The 25517-nt window shown below is 46.9% G+C and overlaps 1 protein-coding gene across 3 annotated transcripts in view; it reads right to left on the bottom strand.

Moving 5' to 3' along the window:
* The window catches only part of ZMAT4 (zinc finger matrin-type 4), a 166877-nt gene that overhangs the window by 120992 nt on the left and 20368 nt on the right, over positions 1-25517 (bottom strand). For 2 of the 3 annotated variants that reach the window (XR_008443946.1, XM_054019507.1), the window contains exon 2: positions 3780-3881. Coding sequence is in view for 2 of the 3 variants with exons in the window: in XM_054019507.1 (XP_053875482.1) it covers positions 3780-3881 (102 nt within the window). In the remaining variant the exon portion in view is untranslated. Of the gene's footprint in view, positions 1-3779; positions 3885-25517 lie in introns of all 3 variants that reach the window. The other variant, XM_054019508.1, reaches the window with a different exon arrangement.

Here is a 25517-nt window from a genome sequence, read left to right as displayed (position 1 = left end):
AAGACGAGTCTACAATAGAGAGAGAAAAAAATACTCAGCGAGAGAGTTAGCAAACTATCCAATCTCCAAAGCCCAAGAACACGCGCAAGTTTTATCCTGGACACGCTGCAGTACAAGACTCGTTGCCAGATTGTCAGATGTGCCCAGCCTCCAGAGTTGGGGCTTGATTTCCAAATGGGCTCAGCTCCCATTGTGGGAGCTGCTGGCAGGGGCGGCTCTGTGTGTTTTGCTGCCCCAAGCACGGCAGTCAAGCGGCTTTCAGCGGCGCGCCTGCGGGTGGTCCCCTGGTCATGCCGATTTGGCCGTGTTTCTGCGGGAGGTCTGCCGGTCCCGCAGCTTTGGCGTATCCGCCGCCAAATTGCCGGCGAATCCGCAGGCCCGGCAGACCTCCCCGCAGGTGCGCCACCGAAGGCAGCCTGACTGCCGTCCTCACAGGGACCGGCAGGCCGCCCCCCGCAGCTTCCTGTCCCAGGCCTGCACTTGCTGCTCTGGTGCCTGGAGCTGCCCCTGGCTGCTGGGTGTTGAGAACTTATGAAAATCTGGCTCACTGGCACCACGTATGGTATCTTAAAGGGAACAGGGATGAGCCTGGGAAGGTCATAACCCATTTTTGCACAATTAATCTTTTCTTATGGGGCTGAAACATGAGACTTTAGTGACAAACAGCCAGCTATTTCCACAGGAAAAGAGGGTTTTTCTTTAAAAAGACCAGCTCTGCAGGGAGTATGCTCTTGGAGCAAAAGCTGTTTTTGGAGTTTCTTCTAAATTGGGACATAAATGGTGTTTGTTCAATAGCTACAACTGTAGGAGAACAACTAAAATCTGTCCCAGAAAATTCCTTCCGAAATTTTGCATCAAAGAATCCATCTCCTGAAATGGCAGCAGAGACCACAGCAGGTACAATGTGGCCAAAGGGTACGTGTGCCACACTTCACAGCATACAAAATCCAAGAGATTTATTTAAAAAAAATAAAACACTTAAAAATCAAAGACAAATGCAAGATACAACCAGAAGGTAAAAATCAAATAGAATGAATCAATTGCACAGCTATGCCTCTTCCCCCTGCCGCTTCCATTCCCCGTAGCAACATTCCCAAGAAGCCATTGCTTGTTCTTAAAGATTGTGTCTCAAGACTGGAGGTATCACCAAGAGCTACACTATAGGGCTTATGTCCTGCCTCCGGCATTCAGCAGTAGGTTAATCCAGGGAATAGAACAGTCTATGGAGCAGTCATGGTCTCACCCATATTCAAAAGCATCCAAATACCTGGGAGGCATTGTGTTTTATACAGGCTGGGTCAGAAGGTAACATTCTACTCTGGAGCGCAAAGAAACAAAGACAGAAGGGGTCTGGGCTGCCAGGAGAACAGACACTGCTGCGTCTGCTGGAAGAGCAGCTCAGAGCCAGCCGAAGAGAAAGAGGAACAAATACTGAGATGGATGGAGAGGAGTCTGCTGGCTCCAATATGCTGGGGAAGCAAGCTGAAGATCTCTCCTAGCTATTGGTGCCATTAGCACAGCACCTGCTTCTCGCAAGCAGCTCAACATCTTTGCTGTATCAGAAGGAAGCTCCGGGTTGGGTCTTTGCCACTCCAATTTCTTGAGGTGGACGGGCATGTCTGGCTTGTCCCTTCAGATTTCCAGCTCACTGCACGCATTGCGTCACAGAGCCTGGTAGGCATGGTTACATACTAGAGCTGCTGCGCCTGATGTCAGCAGTGTCTGCTGGGATTGCACAGGTATGACAAACTAGCCTGACACATCGCTCCAGAAATATACGACATAAAACCAGGTTGTTTTCCCCATTTCCAAAACATCTGCTGCGAATTAACAACTCAGCTTACACCAGCAATTACACGGACAGATGAAACGAGGCTGCTAGCATACCCCATTGCTCACAGGTAGCAGTTCCTATTTTCTGCACTAGTGCCTCCGTCTCCTGTGGACTGAAATTTGGCTTCCTCTTTCAGCATTATCAAGAGCTGGAAGGTTGCTGCCTTAGAGTTGGCAATAGCTGCTGGGAATGTCCGTTTCAATCTCTAGGTAAGCCAGGGTAGTATATACAGGGCTAGGCTGTTTTGACAAGTTCCTTATAAATAAATATGTGCTGTTATAATTGTCCTTATTTATTAACGACATTTCCTCATCTACCATGCACGAATCAAGGCTCTTGTCTGTTTCCACTGCTAACAGTGGGACAAATTCTCTGTCAAATTTACACCCATGGCAAAACATTCATGTAAACCAGAGGTGAGGTTTGGGCAAACCAATCTGTTCCGATGTGTCCTGAGGATTGACAGAATTGTCATTTTGTTGAAAACGATGCAAATCTTGATGGCATCAGCTGAGTTTTGCGTTGAGTTTCACATTCACTAAGTCATTAAGACCCTTGCACAAAAGAGCCCCCACCCTCAAGCTGCCTGTAAAAATTCCCTTCCCCCTAGAGCTTTCCAGTGTTCTAGTTTGGGAAAGATGGGTCCCATTTCAGACTCACACCTGTCACTGATTACTAACAGCACAGCCGGGGTGGATATGAGAGAGTATGACTGAAGTCCATTTGTGATTAATACTCCACAGCCTGTCCTCTAGTGCTAATGCGTTCACCTTCCATTTATCCCAGCACAGCCCCACACAGTAGCCAAACCAGCAATCTGCGTACAGTATTCATTTCTGACTCCTATATATCTGACTGACACCAAGCCAGCCTCACATTTACAATCATTTACACCCCTTTCCTCCGGAATGCCATGCAGCATATTCCCTACAGCCCAAAGAGAGTATGCTCTGGTCTCTGATGTCAAGACGGGGTATGTACTGTATTATTTTCCTCTTACTAGCATTATACAACAAGATATCCTTCTGCGATTCCCTCCCTGTTCAATGGGAATTTATTTAATTTTGTTTTGATGATGTGCAGTGCTGTTAATTGCTGTTCTAACATCTCTAATGATATATCCTTCCTAATTGTTTATAGCTTGCCTACCTCTTAAGTGCTTAAATACATTCAAATACTAATCTATTCGCTGCAAAATTAGAAATTTCTTCTCAGCAATGGATAGCACAGCACATTTAATATGAAAACTTGAGTTCAAATTGCTGAACTCTTAATTGAGCTCACTAACTACATTCTTTTTGAAACCTAGTTTTTCAATATAGTCTTCAAATTACAGAACTAACTTTGCAAGTTTAGACAGCAGCAAGAAGAGATGCAGCAGGCAATGTTACAATGGCATTATTTAAACATTGGATACACAATTAGAGAACAATATAACCAGCAATAAAATTATTTTTAATTTAAATAGCGTTGTTCTGCATTTACATTTTTGATTGCATTTTAAATACTACTTGGCCAGTTACAAAATCCGCTGCAAAGGTTTCTTCTTTTCATGCATTTCCTTTCTATAATGGATTGGTTCAATAATCTTATAAAAGATAAGTTTTATACACAAGTTATTAACGTAATGAGACCAAGCGGAACAACAAATGTTCCATACATTGGGGTAGCATTACCAGACATTCCTAAGTGCCAAAGAAAAAAACTTAGAAAATCAAGTCCAGGCCATATATTGAGTGGATGTAGCGCAGGGACTTCTTTTACTGTTCTCTAAGCATGGGAATTTTAAAGAATAGTCTCTACATTTCTGTATCAATATTCAATGGTAGCCCAAAAAGTGACTCCATTATAGCAGAAGAATTCTGCAGTTTTCAGCAATATATTATAGCCACTGCATAACTTCATTCTAACAAATTTAGGCTCTGAGTAACAAAGAAAATCTTACCTCATAATGTGCCACCCGCTGAGATTCTGATATTAGCTGAGCACTGCACACTTTGCAATAGCTTTCAGTGAATAATTCTTGGTCAATATCAGACGACTTCATCTGCTTACAGTGATACAAACAGACAATAGAACAGAACGAATGATTATTTTCAATACTAGCACATACCACGGACAATATAGAACAGTTAAATTTCACAATGATCCATGAAGAGTGGAGCAAGCCAACATTCCGAGGAAGTTGGATGTTCTCCAAAATGTCATTACAAGCAAACGAAGCTGTAGCATCTTAAATTCTGTAAGAGATAGTTGGCAACCCCAGCTAGATACCATTGTATGGAATTCTCAAATAAATGGGGAGTTGTGCATCCAGTAGGGACTGCAGATAATCTATTTATTTCTATTCTTGAATGATTTGGAACCATCAAGTTATGCACACAACTAGCCTATGTAAATACACGTTCTTATTGCTGATACCCTCCCTTCTCCGCCTTCTTACTGTCTGTTACATTTACTTGCTGTGTCTTTCTTAAATTGGATCATAAATAAACTTCAGGACAAGAACCATGATACCCTGTAATACAATAGGATCCCATTATAGGCTTGGCCTTCTGGTTTCCATTACAATGTAATAAATAAAATAATAATAAAGGACTCAAAGGAAACAGCAGAAAGCAAATAAAATGTTCTCAGCCTGTAAAAGAAAATCCAGACCTAAAAACGTTTACCTTTTTAATAAACATAATTCATTATTGCTGGTATTATTTCCGGATTTCCACAATGAAAAGCCAGACATGGAATTAATTACAAAAGACCCACCCCTCAACCACACACACACCTTGCTCTGCTTGCTGCAGTGTATGGTGACATGTTTCAATCTGATGACCAGAAGTGCTGTGAAAACATTTCTAAGAAACACCTAGAGACACAACAACACAGGAGGCATGTGTTCAAGACCTACGGATCACTACTTAGGACTGATGGATCATTTAAGTGATCCAAAGTCCCTCTTACTTGGGGTGTGAGCAGGACTTGAACATTTGTCTCCAAAGTCAGGACAAGACAAGGTATTGACCCACTGCACCTCCCATTTTAGATATATGGATTTTTACCATGTGTCATCATGCCTCTCGCCTCCAGAGTGCCTCCTAGTGGCCAGGTACAACATTACAGGGATTTTCTCAGCACAGCACCACCTGCAATTTTCCTAGTACCACAAAAGTCTCCTCAGATGGGCGGCCTCTCCCTCCGGCCAGCTCCCATTCAGGCAATCCCTGCTGTCAAGCCCATCTCCCAGCCTCTATTTGGCCCTTTCTGTTCTTCACGTCTTTTCTTCTTGACCCCAGTCTCTCTCTTTTCTTGGCCTGGGGCAGGGCCGACGCTACCCCATTGGGAGCCCTACGCAGGAATATTCCCACCCCATGACACTGCACCCAATATTCTTCATAGTGATATCATTATATGCGATATGATTATGGCATAATTATGATGGATTTTATGCAAGATGGGTCATGTAAGATGTCATTGGAAAAGTTATGATTTGCTGAATACAGTTAGCCTGTTTATGCGCATGTATCATTTTTGAGTCTGAAGTTATGAATATTGACTATACATCTGTATTTCACATGTAGTTACACCTGGGTGATGCTCACTAGGCAAGATGTTTTCAGTCTAGGTTGTGGGTGCGGAAGGCAGGGCCGGCTCCAGGGTTTTGGCCGCCCCAAGCAGCCAAACAAAAACAAAAGGAAAGCTGCAATCACGATCTGCAGCGGCAATTCAGCAGGAGGTCCTTCACTCCGAGCAGGAGTGAGGGACCGTCCGCCGAATTGCCGCCAAACAGCTGGACGTGCTGCCCCTCTCCGGAGTGGCCGCCCCCAGCACTTGCTTGGCAAGCTGGTGCCTGGAGCCGGCCCTGGGGGAAGGGCCTATTCGGGGTAATGGGGGGAACAATAGGCCTTAGGAGAAGATTATCCTGCACCTGGTGAGCCTTCCTGAGAACACTCCACACTTGTAAGTAATGGCTGCTATGACTCAGCAAGGTATGCAAGGGCCTGTGACCAGACTACCTGACTCTGAACTCCATCTTGGGAGGTCAGTGATTTGCCACAACTGAGGGCTTGGGACAAAGGGTCAGGATCACCTTAGCTGCCTGTAGGGCTTCGGGCATCGACGGCACCTGAAGCTGACAGAGGCCTGCACTGCTATCTGGAGTCACAGGCAAGGTATGGGATGGGCTGTACCGCACGACTCGACCTGAGCTGGGGCCCGACTTCCCAAAGGGGGCGCTGAGCTGCCCGATACCGGTCTTGACTCGCCCTCTTCTTTCCCTTGAGGGAAGTAGGAGATCTTCCCCTCACTGTCTTCTTCGGCATCTTGGCTGGAGCCGTGGAGGGGGATCGGTACCGGCTCGTGGATGGCGCTGGTGGAGCACTGTGCACCGATGCCGTGGTGCTCAGTGCGGAGTCAGACCATTGCTCCAGTGCCGGAGTGAGCACCGACTCCATCGGGGCACTTTCAGGCAGTTGTCACGCTCCTTTTTCAGCCTGGGTTTGAAGGACTTACAAATACGACACTTGTCGCTTACGTGCCCTTCGCCCAAGCACCTCAGGCAGCTACTATGTGGATTTCTGATGGGCACAGGCTGTTTGCAATGATCGCAAGGCTTAAATCCTGGGGACTGGGGCATGCCCCATCCCCCAGCTGAGTCCCGTTCAGGATGAATGAAGACTTTAAGAACTACTACTAAGGGTAACTAAGTCGACTACTAAATATATACAACTATAGTACAGGTTTTATAATTTTTGCAAGAACGGAGAACAAAACCAATGCTAGCCGAAGCAGCAGATGTTCCAGCACCGTCACTGGTGGCAAGAAGGAACTGAGGGTGGGGAGAGCTGGCAGTGCCCCATATACTGCGGCATGTGCACTCCACTCCAGAGGGCACCAGAGCCAGTCACCTACAGATACTGCTGAGGGAAAAACTTCCAGCACCAGTGCATGTGGTGATCACACACATCTAATATGGACTGGACATGAGCAAACACTCGAAGAACTGCTAATTCATAGGCAATCTAACTAGTGTCTTAAGCTTAGTTTGCATTTTTGTTTATTTGCTAGGCAATCTGCTTTGATCTGTTTGCTATCCCTTAGAATAACTTAAAAGGGATCTTTTGTAGTTAATAAACTTATTTTTGCTTGATCTAAACCAGTGACATGCATGGGAAATCGTAGCGGGGTAAACTATGAGCTAACACTGTACAAATCCCTGTGCAGTGCAAGACGGTATAATTTTGGGTTTATGATCCAGAGGGAATGCGTGCGTGGGGAGCCGAGAGTTACCTTGGCTGCAGCCTTTCTACGGTTGGTTCATGCAGCGGATGGTCAGAGAGCCTGCATGTAACTGCAGCTGGGTGTGCCCCTACCTGTGTGAATGCTGGGGGAAGTGTAGGACCAGGAGCGGAAATGCAGCTTGTGAGCAGCACAGTGTGAGAGGGAGCCTTGGCTGGTGGGTGAGAGGGCTCAATGGTACCCCAGTTCCAGGTGGCACCCTTTGGGGAACCAGTCACCCCCCCACATACACACACTAATAATAGGGGACCCCCTTGAGCTGCTTGGGGCCCTAAGCAATTGCTTAGGGCACGTCTTCACTAGCAATGCTAAAGTGCTTTAACATGGCTTGTGTAGTTGCAGCACAGTGCTAGGAAACCCACCTCCATGAGGGCATAGCTCCCAACGCTGGTGCACTGTCTATACTAGTGCTTTACAGAGCTGAAACTTGCAGCACTCAGAGGGGTGTTTGTTCACACCCTTGAGTGAGAAAGTTGCAGCGCTATAAAGTGCCAGTGTAGACAAGCCCTAAGTACGCTTATGCCTAGCACCAGCTCTGCCTGGGGGAGAGGTAGAGGGACCCATGCCCAGCCCTCTATCCCCTGGGTTCCAGCCCAGGGACCCTGGTTAGGCAGCTAAGGACCATTCCTTCCATCCTTCCCCAATTTTCTCTGGGCTGCTCCTACCTGTACCTCAGTCATCAGCATCTTCACAAGACCTGCAGCCCCTGCCTTGAATTGGTGGTTCCTCAGCTTCTTCTGGGACCAGTTACAAAAGCATTTCCTAAAAGCCAGTCTCAGCTCTTCCCTGTAGCAGCTGGATTGTACTGCCAGCAGCTCTCTGCCCCTTGTACTGCAAGTCAGTATCTCTCTCCTTTAAACAGGTGTTCCCCCTCAGCCCTCTCTGTGGGACTGGGTTTGTATTCATTCCCTGACACTTTGCCTTAGCTTACTCAGTTGCAAGGCTTTAGCCAGCTCTCTTCAGCTGAGCACCCTCTCCAATTAGCCTTCCAATCTGAAGGGGTCAGCAGCAGCCCAGCCCAGCCTTCTCCTGTCAGTATCTGTCTGCTGGGAGGGAGGAGGCAGCACCAGCTTTTATGCTGCTCCCCTTCTCCTAACATTTTCCCAATTGGTTGTGTGACAGAGAAGCCTTGCCTTGCCTTCTCTGCTTCCAGTCTCAGATTCCTTCCCCAATCATCATTCCTTCCCCGGACCCTTAGGTCTCCATATGTATTTATGGGACCTTCCAAACCCTTAAAAGTCTAAGCCAGGCACCGGGGCGGGTTGCCCATTAGGCACTACTGCCCTCAGTAGCAGACTACCTCCTCGCAGCTGTTTTACTATTTTAAGTGTATGAATTAAGATTGCAAAACTGTTTTCCATCTTAATTATCCTCCAAATATATAAATACTGCTGTGCATAACCATTTATAATATGTATTACTCATACCTGAAACATGCTTATAACACCTGTTAGTTTATAAACAGTTAATGATTATCTAAACATGTAATTTTATTATCAAATGTGATGGACATGCAGTTTGACATGATAGTGTTTTGCAGCAGTATCCCAAGGGAAACAGCCCTGGTGATTTACTAGGTTTTGCTGTTCTCAGAGAGCTATTTAAATATTTTTGTATTCCCTGCAATTTACTATAAGGAAATTCACAAAAATAGATTAAATGAGTGACCTGGCTAATAGGAATCTCTAAATCCACTGCACACTCCTTCCTCATTATGCAAGTGACTGCAGAAATCAAACGTTATGAAAAGATATCCAAGGTACCAGTCGGGAAGAGCAAGGCAAGGAAGGAAAGTGAACCCTAGCAAAGCAACTGAGCAGCAGAAATAGCTTTAGAAGCAACATATACAAATCTGTGTCCTGATCAAGATCCATTTTCTATTTGTACATCAGTCACAACAACCCCATGTGCAGTCTAAGGTGGTAAACAATACAGCTTCTTTAGCACTGATCTGAGTCAATTGATTGTGATGGAAAATAAATAATGTGGAAAATAAAAGGCTACAGAACAGTGTAGGCAGAAAAATTACCATGTGCAGAAAGCTCTGTTTCTGATAGCTAATTACTGGGTTTGACGGTATGCTCACTCACTTTTGCTACCTGCTCTAGGTTTAACCTCCATTTGTATTCTCTGGAAAATGATGTATTGGGAAACTATTCCCAATATTCCAGCAGGTATTTCAGGTACCCAAAAATTTCATTGTGAAATCCTGTCAAGCACAGACTGAAAATGCAGGAAAATAGTCTCACTTAAATCTAACAGATTAGTTTTGCATCAAATTTAAGGATCTCAAGCCAAAAATCAAGTAGCTAAGGGTGTTAATTCTACTTTGCTTGCAAGTGGTATGTACTCTAACATCATAGGAACCCTGCAACAGCTAACCACTGTAGGGCACATGAGGTGGAGCCGCAGCATTAGCTCATCCCTTTACATTATGAAAAACAGATCCTAAGGCTATGTTTCCTCTGTTGTATATGCACAACCTCAGTCCTTTATGGATACACCTGTATGATTCCCATTAAAGGAAGAGAACCTAATGTTTTCCATATATGCAGTGGCTCTCTGTGTATTGACTCTGCAAGCCTGAAACATGAAGAGCTGAGAGTAAGATTGTTACAGGTCAATATCATCCGTTAGCTACATTTCATGTGCTACTGTTATTGGACATTGATCTAATACATCTCAGTGGATGGGTCCAGTTATTATGCTGGCAATATGTAAGCAGAATGTTACATATTACAAGCATTATGGAAAGATTCATGTGTGTTCCTGTTCAAACTAACTAATAGGGCCACTTCTCATAACGTGTGCTAAAATACATCAGGGACGTAGTTTCAGACCATGCACAACCAAAGCATTCCCAACAATTGGCAATTAATTGATCTTTGATTATTAGCAGGTAATTAGGCCCAATGGCCTGTGATGGGATGTTAGATGGGGTGGGATCTGACTTGCTACAGAGAATTCTTTCCTGGGTGTCTGGCTGGTGAGTCTTGCCCACATGCTCAGGGTTTAGCTGATCACCATATTTGGGGTCGGGAAGGAATTTTCCTCCAGGGAAGATTGGCAGAGGCCCTGGAGGTTTTTCGCCTTCCTCCGCAGCATGGGGCCTGGGTCACTTGCTGGAGGATTCTCTGCACCTTGAGGTCTTTAAACCACGATTTGAGGACTTCAATAACTCAGACATAAGTTAGGGGTTTTGTTACAGGAGTGGGTGGGTGAGATTCTGTGGCCTGCATTGTGTAGGAGGTCAGACTAGATGATCATAATGGTCCCTTCTGACCTTAAGTCTATGAGTCTATGTTGTGTGTTTTTGTAACACCTTTGGTACCAGCAGATCCCGAAATGCCATGCAAACTAACTGAAAATGTGTATTTTCTATACAGGGACCACTTCATCAGCCACGAAGGTGCAGCCTCTTCTGGAGTGAAATATGGCAATTGTTTAACATCACACAGGAATGCTATGTTAACAGGGCAGGGCAGGAAAGGCCCAGTCCTGTGACGCCCCAAAGACCACTGGTCCCAAAACAAACAATAACTTCTCCAATTAAAATGCCACAGGGATTTAAGTCATTATATTTTGCCTCCCTACGTCAGACCACCCGAGTTAACACCCCTGCTCTGGTCAGGCGTGCCATGGAAGCCTTACTGACCTTGGGTGTGCAAAGGCCAGGACCTTGAGCAACGCAGCTTTGCTGAGCTCTCCCGCCTGGGCGCTGACTCAGCACTGACTCAGGGGCACGAGTGCCACCCACTGCAGCACGCAGCACACCTGCAAGACCCTGGATTTTCCCTAGAGAGCTCCCCTCCACACACTGACTCAGCCCAGCCTCACTCAGCGTGGGAGAGCTCCTGCCTGCCAGCTGGGTGTGGCTGAGCTGAAGACATTAAATCTGTGGGGAGTATTATAAGAGGCTTCATCTGTCTTTTACTGATTAGCCACAATTCATTACTGAAAAACTGAACACCTGTCGCTTACTGAGGCCACTTCTCTCACGGAGGGTGACCAGACAGCTGGTGTAAAAAGCAGGACGGGGTGGGGGGGGTGATGGGCCTCTATATAAGATGAAGCCCCAAATATCAGGACTGTCCCTATAAAATCAGGACACGTGGTCACCAGACTCCCTTGCACAGCAAGCCCCTTGGAAGCACAGTTGCATTCAGTACATTTTCCTGCTCCAATTGCTCACAGGACCAGCCTCCCCCAACACTCCTGGGGAACATTTAATCCAGATAATTCTTGTCCTGGCTTCCCCTCCTGAAGGAATCACAGTGCACTTTGCCCAAGCCTCTATGCTTCCAGCCTCCCAGCAGGTAGCTTCTAAGGACTTACCCACTCTCAGCTTCCAACAGCAGAGCAGAGGGACACCAAATTGCTCAGACCTCTTTCAGTAGCATGAATGGGGCCTGCCATTGTCCCTCTCCCCAGGTGCAATTCAGGGCTCAGATTTCACCTTGGTTCAGTCGAGTCTCTCTACTGCTGGGAAGCAGTAGATGCAGTCACATGAAAACACTATCCACAGCGATGGCTCCCACCAGGGAGGGGAGCCCACAGCTACTCTGTGCACTGGCAGGCAAAGCCAAGTGCAGGCTCCCAAGGCCGGTTGCTGAGTCTACACAACGACAGGGAGCAGAGAGAACCCAGTGCCCGAATCACACTAAGAATGCTGCCCCGAGGGCTCGCTGACTGCCTTTGCATTTTAAAGGGATTTATTGCTTTTTAATAGAGACACAATGTCAAAAAGGAAGAAGAGTGAGGGACAGATAGATTAGAGGGTAGAGGAGAATAAATGGAACCAAAGCTTCTTTTATGCCATCTCTTGAAGTCTTTGCATTAGACTAAAGCATGCAGAAGACTCAGTCATACGTAAATCCTCAGCAATTAAAAAAAATTAGGAAGCTTTTGGCAACAATAACTGTTTAGGGTGCAATTTATTACAAAGTGTCTGAGAAAAAAATAGTCATCTCAGCAAAGGGATCTTGTAGGAAGATTTCCATAGAAAACACTGCATTACCTGTACCCATTTATATAAATCATCCTCACAAAAACACCACTATGAAGCCAGACAGATTGAGGACAGATTTAAATTCAAGTATCAAGCACTGACAAGGAGAAAACAGAGTCCTTTACCTATCCCACATAAATCTTGCAAAAAATGGTCAATAGCTAAAAGGTACTGTACCTAGAGCAACAGCTGCAGACATAGTATCACTTTATTCCTGTTGTACTTTGCCGAATGACAGCAAAAATAAACATTCATTTTCAATTGGCGTTCTCCTCAGCAACAAACTATGGCATAAATGCAAACTTCACTTGGTGCTAAGGCAGTATTTTGATTGAGCTTTCTTTTGCATATTACAATACACAAGACACCCACTCACCTGTTCAGCAACAGCATACAAACCCAAGCAGATAGTACTAGAAATACAGGTTGTTAGAATAGGGAAGGGAGAATATGAGGGAGGGGAGAGGGAAGACAATCAATCAGATTATCCAGGATGTCTCTCTCCTGGACAAGATGATCTATTGTTCCTGAAATGTCAGTAAGGATTTCCCCAAGCCTGGGTGAATGCTGTCCCTTTATGGGCTCTGAATCATGCAAGAGAAACTCCTTCACAGGATCACATCCTCATTCTGAATGGGCTGAGAACACCTCCCAAGCTGTCTCCACAGTGGCAGGTCAGATATTTCTGTTTCTGGGTGACACAAGGGTGGCACAAGTAGCTCAGTAGCCAAAGAATTAAAAAACTGACTTTTTGGGAGACCACAATAAACATCTGGGGTGAGTCTAACTTGAGAGACTAGTGTGACGGTGGCTCCTATTTCCACCCGAACCAGTCTGCACACCCACCCCCAAGCAAGAATGTGGCTTCTATCCAGCATCAAGGCGTCACTCTACCAGTCCTAGATATTCCCCTTTGCAAACCCATAATAGACTGGTCCCTGTGCTTCCCAAGCAGACCGGCAAGATCCTGTAACCAGTGCATGCTGCACTTTGGAGTATAAGGGACTGGACTCGGGTCCAGAAGGGTCCTATTAGCAGGTGCTGTGCTGGGCATGCATATAAGATCATAGGATTAGATGATAGATGGATGTGTACTCAGGAAGATCTGTCATCACTCCTACTCCAAGCTGGATTCACTTTCAGATCCTCTCCTAAACACACACACACACAAATTACATAAAAGGCCTGATTCTCCTTTCACTTACACCTGCATAAATCAGGAGTAACTTCACTTAAGTCAATAGATTGATATAAAACAGGTGAGACCCCATAATCACACTCAGGGCATTTATTTCAGCTCAAATTAATCAGGATTTAGTATTTCATAGGGTGATAAGAAAAGCAATAGAATGAATGACAGATCAGCCAGTGCTGGGTGCTCCCTGTGGAGGGCCACCCATGAATCCCAGAACACTTCTCCATCTGACAACTTCACATTCTGAATCATTTGTCTGGGTGCAAAAGCTAAACAGAGGAATACTGAAGCTTTGCTATTATACAGAACTTTGATCTTTAAGGAAAACTAGATTCAAGTTCTCCTCTTCCTGCCCTGCTATATGTACAATGAAATAAAATAATATTTTCTGTTCTGTTAAATTAAACCTAAAGCCAGACTGGTGATGGGAACTGGAGGTAACAATTGCAAAGAGCTGGGGACACTGATCCAGTAATTCCGGGTTACTAGGTTTTCAACTCCTATAAGAGAGTATTGAGTCCTATAGTAATAGGACCCCAGATCGGTGATACATGGAGATGTAAGGGTCAGCATAAACAGTAACATTTAAAAGTTCTTGCCTTCCACCTAATGCGTCCTGGAAGTAATAATACAGACTGAGAGCATTGGCCACTCCTTAGTACAACTTAAGATAATAGGATGATCACAAGGTTTGATGGGCTATGAGTTGTTTACTGGGAACCTAGTCCAGATCCCTATTAAAATAAAATTATTTGGCCTTGCTTATTTTTGTCTCTAGGCAAATCCCACTCAACAGTTCCTTTACAGAACAGTCACAAAATGGATTTTCTCTCCCACAACATTTTTTACAAAACAAAATTTCAAAAATAATTTTGAGTCAATCAAAATGTTTTTTTTTACTCTTAAAATAAAATAAAGTAAGTTTTGAAATGATAAATCAACCCATTCATTCAAACATATCAAAGTGGTCTCATTTTGGCATTTTTGAATTTTTATTTTCCCCATTATTTTTTCAAACAAAATTTCATCAAATCAATACAATCTCACACTCATTGAAATAGCATTTTTGACAAAAGTTCTCTCATCAGTTCTAGTCTGTAGTGTGAACAGGTTAAAAGGGAAGAGGCCACTGCTAGCCTGAAGTAAAGGCTAAAACGTTGGTACAACTCTAGTCTCAGGGAACACACTTGCAAAGGTACTTATTCAGGTTTCCTTTGTAAGCTGCTAAGACATTTCCTATCACACCGAGTCAGCGTTGCAGCATGTACCACAGAAGCAACATCTCTCTCAGAAGCAGCTTTCTCAGGGACTCCTTGGCTGTTACTCAGGGTCTGCAGGGGAGGGGTGGGGTTGCCTTCTTATAGATTCCCAGCATGCCCTTCTGAGGACTGGCTCTTTAAATTTGGCTGATACAACAGCTGCATCCCTAACATGGCCAGCTTACATTTGGCTGCTGTTTGGTACAGCTCCCTTCCTGCTTCCTTTACCTTTGTTGTGTTTCTCCCTAAGGGCAATGCTATGTTCTCACAGAACAGACTCTAGGGGGCCAGCAGTGGTGTGGGCGGGCACCAGGCTCATGGGAAGTGAAGAAAGTTGCCTTATTTTTAACGATGGCTTCTCCTGTTCCAAAAGCTGAAGCAGCCCTAAGCTGGCCAGCCCTGGTGGGAGGGGACGTTCCCAGCGTGCCTGCACCTTGCAGAAGGTGATCTCACAAACAGAGCTCGGTGACGGCACTATTGGGAAGCGTGCAGCCCACTCAGCACTAGGACACTTCTGGAGGGAGGGTCGCCAACTTTCTAATCACACAAAACCCAACACTCCTGCCCCGCCCTCCACTTGCTCCATCCAGCGCATGGAACCTCTCTGGCTGCCCACGCACCGCAGGGACCTGGCGGCTGCTTCCAAGAGCTGCACGGAGCCAGGGCAGGCAGGGAGCTTAGCCCCAAGCCTCTGCTGCGCTGCTGACCAGACTTTTAAAAGGGTTCCTTTTTGACCGGGCACCTGACAACCCTATCTGAAGGTGATGGGTCCCAGGGAATACATGGGGTGGGGCCGAGGGGATATCTAAAGAAGGCAACAATTCAGAGCCTCCGTCTCAGGTGCTCCTGCTGGCAGAGCTCCTGCTGTGTTTCGAAGCTGCCCCAGAGGTTGGTCTCTGGAGCATGGAGGCAAAAGCACTGCCTGTGCTCTGGACTGGTTCCCTCTTGCTTACTGCAGAGCTAAGCTGCCTCATGGGGGTATTATATATATATATAAAATAAAATTTGACCTTGTGTTTCCCTAGGCAATGAAAGCAGAGACTCTCCTTGGCTGCAGTTACGCACCGTGATTCCCAGGGAGCAGCGTAGTGGCAGGGCAATGGTTTTTAAATGAGCACTGACTTTTGAGACGTCTCCATGCTGCTAAAATGAATCTGCCTCCAAATTTTTCATCCTGAAGTTCCCAGTGCAGCTACTTAAATCCAGCAGTGATTATTTTTGTGCCAGTGTCGTCGCCACAGGCCCCAACTGGGCTGGGTCCTACACACTCACACCGTAGGGCAGTCAGTCTATATCACCCACAGGTATTTGGAAAGTTTTTAGGCCCTGCCATGATACATAGAACCAAGAGGGGAAGCTGCCTGCATCCTTCTAGAAGGGACGGTCAATAAGCAGCTGTATCACCGTAGATATCCCAATCACAGCATCTGTAGATAATTTACAAGGTCTTTAATCTTTAACAATGGGCATATTCTAGGTACAAATCCCAAGAACAGGTTAAAATACTTCATTATTTAAGCAATAAGAAGAGGTTCTTTAAATAAAGTAGGCGCGAGAAAGACGAAGGACAGTATAGGTTCTCTTCTTAGCAGGGAAGGAAAGCTAATAACTGAGGACAAGAAAAAGTTGACAAGTTTCAGAGTAACAGCCGTGTTAGTCTGTATCCGCAAAAAGAAGAACAGGAGTACTTGTGGCACCTTAGAGACTAACAAATTTATTAGAGCATAAGCTTTCGTGGACTACAGCCCACTTCTTCGGATGCATCCGAAGAAGTGGGCTGTAGTCCACGAAAGCTTATGCTCTAATAAATTTGTTAGTCTCTAAGGTGCCACAAGTACTCCTGTTCTTCTTTTTAAAAAAAAGTTGAGGTGTTCATTGCCCATTTTGCTTCAGTCTTCACTAAAAAGGTGAAGGTGACCAGATACTCAACACATAGAAGATTAACAAGGGGGAAGGAATGCAAGCCAAAACAGGAAAAGAACAGGTTAAAGGATATTTAGATAAGTTAGATGTATACCATTCAGCATGGCCTAATGAAATTCTTCCTAGAGTGCTTAAGAAACTAGATGAAGAAATCTCAGAACCATTAGCAATTATCTTAGAGAACTCCTGTAGGACTGGTGAGGTTCCAGAAGACTGGAGAAGGGGAACAAAGAGGACCCGGGGAATTATAGACCAGTCAGCCTAACATCAATACCTAGAAAGATACTGGAACAAATTATTAAATAATTTCTAAGCACCTGGAGGATAATAGCATTATAAGGAACAGCCAGCATGGATTTGTCAAGAACAAACCATGTCAAACCAACCTCATTATCTTCTTTGACAGGGTCACTGGCCTAGTGGATGGGGGGAAGCTGTAGATGTGATACATCTTGATTTCAATAAGGTTTTTGACACAGTCCCATATGACTGTCTCATAAGCAAACTAGGGTAATGCAGTCTAGATGAAATTACTATCAGGTGGGTGCACAACTAGTTGAAAGACTGTACTCAAAGAATAGTTATCAATGGGTTGCTGTCAAACTACGAGGGCATATATTTAGTGGGGTCCCACAGGGGTCAGTCTTGGGTCCGGTACTACTCAATATTTTCATTAATGACTTGGATAATGGAGTGGAAAGTAGGGTTACAAAATTTGCAGATGACTCAAAGCTGGGAGGGGTTGCAAGCGCTTTGAAGAACAGGATTAGAATTCAAAACGACCTTGACAAATTGGAGAATCAGTCTGAATTCAACAAGATGAAATTCAATAAAGACAAGTGCAAAGCACTTCACATAGGAAGGAAAAATCAAATGCACAACTACAAAATGGGGACTACCTGGCTAGTTGGTCGTACTGGGGAAAAGCCTCTGGGGGGTTACAGTGGATCACAAATTGAATACGAGTCAACAACATGATGCAGATGCAAAAAGGGCTACTCTCATTCTGGGGTATTAAAACAGGAGTGTCATATATCAGACAAGGGAGGTAATTGCCTTGCTCCACTCAGCACTGATGAGGCCTCAGCTAGAGTTCTGTGTCCTGTTCTGGGCGCCGCCCTTTAGGCAAGATGTGGACAAATTGGAGAGTTCAGAGGAGAGCAACAAAAGTGATCAAAGGTTTAGAAAACCTGACCTGTGAGAAAAGTTTGAGGAAACTAGGCATGTTTAGCTCTGAGAAAAGAAGGCTGAGGGGAGACCTGGGGATGGGGATCAATTGTTCTTCATATCCATGAAGGTCAGACAAGAAGTAATGGGCTTAATCTGCATTGAGGTTAGATGTTAGGAAAAACTTTCTAACTCTCAAGGTAGTTAAGCTCTGGAACGGGCTTCTAAGGGAGGTTGTGGAATCCCTGTCATTGCAGGTTTTAAGAAAAGGCTGGACAAACACCTGTAAGGGATGGTCTGGGTTTACTTGGTCCTGGCCATAGGCGCCGACTCCCTGGGTGCTCTGGGGTTGAAGCACCCACAGGGAAAAATGAACAGGTGCTCCGCCCTCCTCGCCTCCTCCTCCCCCCCCGTCCTCCCCAGCGTGCCGCGTCCCTGTTCCTCCCCCTCCTAGTGCTTCCTGCCTCCCCCCGCTGCCACCTAACAGCTGTTTGGCAGTGCTTAGGACTTTCCAGGAAGGAGGGGGAGGAGTGGGGATGCAGCACACAATGGGGAGGAGGCAGAGAAGAGGCAGGGCAGGGATGGGGACTTGGGGGAAGGGAGAGAAATGGAGGTGGGAAGGGGGCAGGGCTGAGATGAAAAAAGGTGGGGTGGGCAGGGACTTTGGGGAAGGGGTGGAATGGGGGTGGGGCGAGGGCAGTGCTGGGGCGGGAAGAGGCAGGGCAGGGGCAGGGCCGGGGTGGGGGGAGGTCGAGCACCCATTTCTCGAGGTCCCTTTCAGCCCTACAGTTCTATGATTTTATTCAACCCTAATCCAAACTCTTTTTCTGCCCATGGAAAAAAGCAGGTTCCAGTTTTCTCCCATCTGATTTTGCCACAGGGGCTCTCTGTTTTATTGCTTTTGTGAGTCCAATGCAAGCAGTGCATTTATTAACTCCCTTTATGACACCTGTAGGTGCAGGGAGTTCAAAAGCAATCAGACACTTCTAATCACTTAATTCCACTTTCATGGTCTTTGTCTAGAAAAATCTAAGGATATGGCTGCACAAGGGGGAAAAAAAAAAACTCATGGCTGGCCTGGGTCAGCTGACTCGGACTTAGGTTCAGGGGCTGAAAAAAAATCACTGTGTAGACATTTGGGCTTAGGCATCTATCCGAGCACTGGGAGGATGGAGGGTCCCAGAACTCAGGCTTCAGTCCAAGTCCAAATGTCTACACAGCGATTTTTAGCCCCCCAACCCGTGTCAGCTGACCCAAGCCAGCCACTGCCATGCCACAGGTCTGCTGTCTTTGTGTAGACGTACCCTAGCAATTATTGAGCCCACAATTGGTTAGTCCTTGGCTCATCTTCAGTAACTAACCTGAATTTTTAAAAAGATACATGGCTGCAGAATTGCTTTTGGAAGGCATCTCAGAACCTACTATCAAAAAGCAAGCAAAAAGTAACCTGGACATTCCCTCTTCCACCACTGCCAGCAAGCAGTCAGCCTCCTAGATCATATTGTTGCAAAACAACATTTGTACTTTGGGTGGCTGATAAGAAACACAGAAGCTGAGACACGAAGGGATTCAATTTCTGCACCTTCTTAAAGGGCTTGAAGAATTAATGCACAGCCACTGTCTCTGCCAGCTGGACTCAAACCAGTCAGCTGAGCGCAAGCACTTAGAGTGCGCTGCAAGTCCTAAATATTTCAAACTCGTCGTTCTCTTTCCCCGTCTCCACTGCAAACAATGGTCATTTTGTCTGCTGCTATTTCACAGAGGCTTATTAGTTATTGAAGATTTCCTTTTTTCAGTGCTAAATCTCCCCTTTCCGGATCAGTATCCTCTCTGCATGTCAGTTCAGCATCTCAGCAATAGTAAATTGTGTCATGAGAGACTATTTTAAATATCTTGTGCCATATGGCTACCATTCTTCCCACCAGCTTCGGCAACTATACACCTCCAGAAACTGTTTTCATACACATTCTTTCTTTTATTTCACAGTTCACATTTTGGGTTTCATGATTTGTTATTTCTACATTTTGGCAGACAACAATCAGCAGAAAACAACTGACGTGATAGGGATTTTAAAAATACACACAAACTTTAGTACAAAGATCATGCTTTTAGAGGCAGTCAGTTTGTGGCCTTGTTATTTCAGAAGGCTACTTCTACACTCTGTTTGATAATGCCCACAAAGGTAAATCTGAATGCACTTAGAACAATCCCAGGGGGCGGAGGGGGGGGGGCGGGAGAGAGTACTAGGTGGAGACTGGAAATGAAAGATATACATTTTTGAGATCAAAGCTGAGTCCCTTAGCAACTGTTGTCCAAATCCTAGAACACACTGCACAGGTACAAGTGTAAAAGCTACAGCGAACACCAAAAAAGATAATACACCTGTGATGGGTGACTGCAGACCAGCTAACTGTACATGCAAAACTGTTTAATCATCTAGATAAAGGGATGAAAATTACAGACCAGTGGAATAGCAGGGATCAATTTGATTGGCTAGCTCCAGTCCCAGACCTCATGCCTGTGCACATCAGCTCTGGAAGCATAAGTAGTTCTGAGCTACATGTTTATTCCCGCCACTCAAAGTGAACAATGGTTTTCTAATCGCAATTGTCTAAGCCTGGAAGGAAGGGCAGCAGTTCAGACATGGTACACACTTCGGCACGTTTTTTCTCAAAACCAGCACGCATCCTGCTGCTCATGGTTACTTACAGGTGGCACTGGCCATGGCGGCGTTAAGCTGGAATTCAGAAACCCTTGTACTGCTAGCACATTTCCAGGCCTCATAATCAAAGTCACCTGCTTGATCATCTGCTCGAGGACGTGTAATTAGAACTGCTGCACTGGCTGAATTTTTCATCTCATTTGACCAATGACAAAGAGCACTAACAAGATAAAGCACAAAGTTGTAGCTTCTTGTGTTTGCTCCAGTTGGGGGGAGAGATCCTCACTTTTTAGTCCCTTATCCAATTTATTCTCAGACACCTTACCCACCTTCTCCAGAAATAAAGGCCCAAGATATCCAATGGTTAAATTCAAAGGATAGGTGACAAGTGAGCATTGGGGTGAATGACAAATGGGAACAACAATCCAGAAATTAAGGGCCAGGATTCTGATCAGTGTTAGGAATTATTTGTGTTCTTTTGTGACTCAGGATCGTGAGTAACACAGCCTGCTTTCTCAAGTTGTTTAGTTCATTTTGCAATCAAGAGTAAAAAATTCCTTTATTAATAATGAATGTGCTTTCAGCAATTGTCTGCATATGCTACAGTTATAACAAGGCATCTGAAGAAATGCAAACTATTGCCTTTTGAAGTGGCTCCTTTCGCAGACTAGTCAGCGTGATGGACGGATGGGCCCATTTCGAGAGTTAATGTTTTTTGTATGTTTTTACTGCCATAGGGTAGGTGGTGTTTCAGCAGTGCAGGAGAACAACAGGGTTCGTGTGTGTGGAGATCACGTGGCGAGGTCACCAGCATAACAAAGGGGGGGGGGAGGACCAAATAAGCATAAGGAAACGGAGAGCAGAGAAATGTCTGACCTCTAGGATTACCATATTTTGTGCCTCCGAATGGAGGACACTCCACGGGGCCCCGCCCCCGCCCCACCCACGCCCCCCCCGCCCCAACTCCGCCCCCTCCCCAAAGTCTCCACCCCCTCCCCTGCTTCCCGCGAACATTTAATTCGCGGGAAGCCTGAAGCAGGTAAGGGGGGGTGTGGGGGCACGAGGCGCGGCCCAGGCTAGGTCGGCTCGGGCCCTGGGGTGCCGGCCCCGGCCGACCACCCCCGGCCCGCCCAGCACTGCCGGCCCCCGGCGGCCCGGCGCACCCCTGGGCGGCCCGGCCCTGCGGCCCAGCGTACCCCGCGACCCCGGCCCGGCTCCCGGCTCGGCTCCCGGCCCCCCGGCCCAGCGTACCCCGCGACCCCGGCCCGGCTCCCGGCCCAGCGCACCCCGCGACCCCGGCCCGGCTCCTGGCCCCGCGGCCCAGCGCACCCCCCGGCGGCCTGGCGCACCTCCCGCGGGCCCGGACCGGCTCCCGGCCCCGCGGCCCAGCTCATCCCCCGGCGGCCCGGCTCCCAGCGCACCCCCCGGCGGCCCGGACCGGCTCCCAGCCCCGCGGACCCGGCCCCCGGCTCCCGGCCCGGCACCGCGCGCCCGGCCCGGCACCATGCCCCCAGCCCCGCGACCCCGGCCCCGCACCGGCCCCGGCCAAAGAGGCTCCGCCAAGCCCGCCCTCCCGATTTTCCCGGACATGTCTGGCTTTTGGGGATTTCCCCCCGGACGGGGATTTGAGCCCCCAAAAGCCGGACATGTCCGGGAAAATCCGGACGTATGGTAACCCTACTGACTTCGTGTTGCTAATGCGAGCTCTAGCACCTCCCGCTGGCAGTAGCGCAATGCTAACGGAGTTAGCAGGCTTGCAGTACAGACTGCAGCGGGCTCTCAGAACTCCAGGCTGATGAACGCTGGAGAGGAGAAGGGGTTTGTCGGGTGGAGCCCTGGGCAGTGGATTCCCACCCCCCCACAAAATGTTGGAAACCACCATTACAATGAATAAAGCAAAACTAAGATCCTACTGATAAGAGGAGCTCAGGGGAAAGGGTGCAAAAAGCAGAGGGATGATTGCTGAAGTGAGGCCTTCTCACCTGACACAGAGAGCAAGACTGCAGCCGGGACTCAAGAATTTCTCCTATGAACTGCATGGCCTGACCCCCGAGCTAGGTAGTGCTGGTGTGAGTCCAGCTCAGGGTCACCATCTCCAGGAGGGGCTGGTTTTGACCCCAATCTATGGAGAACTGGATGGCAGCAGTTCCAAACCTGCAGGGCTTTGCCATTACAGAAATCCCCTGACCACAGGGTGCTGACTTGCCAGAAACTAAATTTTCTGGCAAGGGAATACATTCACTTGTTCCCTTCTCCTAAGGAATTCTGAGCAGAGGAGTCTGGGCTCAGAGCTGCCTACTGCAGTGCATAGAGTGCCACCTAACAGTTGTCTGGAAGGTTAATGCTTCCAGTGCACGCTGGTCCCTGTAAGGACAGTGGTAAAAAACATTCTTATGGCTGGCATTTGAAATCATAGATTCCTATCCCAGCAGTATCCCCTTGCATGCTGGCAGGGCAGCACGCAGGGCAGGGCCTGCAACCCTCACTACTGCACAAAGGAAACCGGCCGAGAGTCATAATTGCAGTATTTTATTTTTTATGGTTCAAAATCAGCTGTCACACAATGCAGCCCACCCTGGGTCAAGACATTCGCCAAGGCTGCTAAGGGAGACCTTGTGGCTGGGGCGGACACAGCTTCACGGGCAGAGAGCTTCCTGCTGTTTGAGGATCTACATGCTGCATGCCAGCGGGTTTGAGTCAATCATGCCAGCTGCCCACCCTGCAGAATGTCTTTGCTGTTGCTGAGCTGTGACTGTAGTAATGGCTCTTTTTGCATGTACAGTGCCCCAAAGTGTGCTAGGCGCCTGACAGTGCAAATAAGGTGGCACAGTTCCTGCCTTAGAGCTTTCAGTCGAGCAGCACAGCAAAGCCCCTGGGCAGAGGGGATGGGAGCGACGTGGTGGGGTTGCAGTAATATATTAGTCACTCGATATCTAGGGTGCTACATGGCTGAATGACTCGTCGCAGCAGTTTTGATTAAAGCATTTAAATGAAATCTTTAAAAAGTCTTCCGCAAATAGACAAGTCTTGGCTGCTTGTGGCCCTCAAGGAGAAGCCGGCTTCGAGGAGGGGAGGCACCTGCAAGTCTGGTGGAGAAGACATTCCTGAAAACCCTTCCCTTTGCAGGCAAGGAAAGGCTCAGCCAGTCTCAGGCCAGGCAGGACTCACCCCAGGACATCTCAGCAGTGCCCAGCTAGCCAGGTGAAATTCCTCTGAAGCACCGGCTACCAGCCGCAGCCAGGACCCTGGCCTCTCTGGACCAGCGATGTGATTCACTCTGGCTAATCCCACACCTCCCTACTCATTCCTGAAGTGCTGCATTGCAGACACCCCCCTCTTAGCCGAGGAGCTCCTAGTCAGACTGGCTTTCAGAGCCAGTAAATGCTGCTGGGAGCAAGGAGGACTTCCTCACTCTCCTCACACTCTGAAGCTGGCCCCCTGCTCCCCTCCACACCTCCAGGGCTGGGTGGTCTCCCTCTGCCAGCCTTTGCCTCTCATTTCCTCAAAGCTCTGCCACCCAGACTGGGGTTTATCCCCCTCTCCCTGAACCGGCACATTCTCTTCAGACTCAATTGGTTTCACTCCTGTTTTCAGCTTTCGATGCATTTTGACAAATATTCGCAGAGTTCTGAGCAAGAGAGTGTGGCACAAGCCAGGAAGCAGGAGGGATTGTGCGTGCATCTCCCGCACAGCTGAGCTGCATGTGTCAAAACATCTCAAAGGCTGAGACGGGAATGCAGCAGAGTGGGAGGGGATGAAGTTTCAATATTTACAATGGGCTTGTACTGAACTTCCAAAAATATTGAATCCTGGACAAACTGACTAACACAAGCCGCCAAACTACTCCTTTGCACCAAGTCACTGCTACATGCTTATCAACATTCAGCAAGGGACTGGGTAGTTACATAGATATCCAGTCACCATTAACAAATTTCAAAGAATATTAAACTTCCTGCTTCAGGGTTTAAACCAATCTCTAAATATTAGAGACAAGAACTGGGGTGTGGGGGAGGAAAGAAGAATTATCCCATAGCTGCGACTGTCAGGTTCTCACAGATCAGGTTCTCACTCTCCTTTCTCTGAAGCATCTGTCATGGGTCACTGTCACAGATAGGATACCCAGCGACATGGGCCACAGATCTGATCCAATTTGGCAATTCCTGTGTTCCTATTCTTCGTGGGGAGCGGAGACCAAGTGTCCCCTCCTGTAACTCCTCCACCTTTGATGGAGTCACACGTGGGATGGGTCTGGCTCATTCTGCATGAAGAGTTGCTAGGAGAATATCTCACCTAGCACAGGACTAGGAATGCCATATCAGACAGGGAGGGGGCCCTATTATTCTGCAAGATCCCCAAAGAAAGTGACTGGTTTGACATGCTACTGTACTGAGAGTGGGGGTTAGCCAAGCAGGCGATTTGTCAGCCTCCCACTGAATTCCAGTGATACTAATAAATGAGGATTTAGGATAATAGCCAAATGCACCTTCCAACCTTTTACCTAGTTCTACAAAGAGCAAGAACCAAGGAAGTAACAATTTGTGTATGTAAAATAAAATGCACAGTGCCTGAGCCAAAGAGGAGCAGGAGTCACTCCTGTAGATTATGCCGTCCAGAGAGAATAGGAGTGAAACCAAAAGCTCATGGAGTATGTGTGTGTGTGCGTGTACGCACCTCCCCTAAATAGCAATGTGTGGTGCGGCCTGGCAAAAGGACGACATAGTGAGTGCATGACTGAGAGATTTACGATTACGAATTGTAGTAAAAACTGAGCAACGCCTCCTTTACTCACTGCCCCATATAATACAGGAACAAAGGGTCAATTGATAAAATTAGAGGCAGGTAAATTTAGAACATATAAAGGAAAGAAGTGTTCACACAGAGAAGATTGCCAGGCTGTGACATTCATTTCCGTGCAAGGTCATTGAGTTCAAATACTATAGCTGACTTAACAAAATTCCAGGGAATCCAGCTCCTTTTAAAGTGGCACAATCTCATTTTGTGTGTGTGTGTGTGTGTGTGTGTGTGTGTGTGTGTGCGTGCGTGCGTGTGTGTGTATATATAAGATAGCACCAAAAGGTGTCCAACTACCTGACATATTTAAATAATCTAGACAGCGTATGTCAAATCTTAATTGCAAACATTTGCTATCTTGAATAAAAATATATTTTGAATAGTGG

The sequence above is a fragment of the Malaclemys terrapin genome, chromosome 2 (genome assembly GCF_027887155.1).
Source record: "Malaclemys terrapin pileata isolate rMalTer1 chromosome 2, rMalTer1.hap1, whole genome shotgun sequence".
NCBI lineage: Eukaryota > Metazoa > Chordata > Testudines > Emydidae > Malaclemys > Malaclemys terrapin.
Note: the sequence above shows the minus strand (reverse complement) of the source record. Positions and strands in the feature narration are given on the sequence as shown.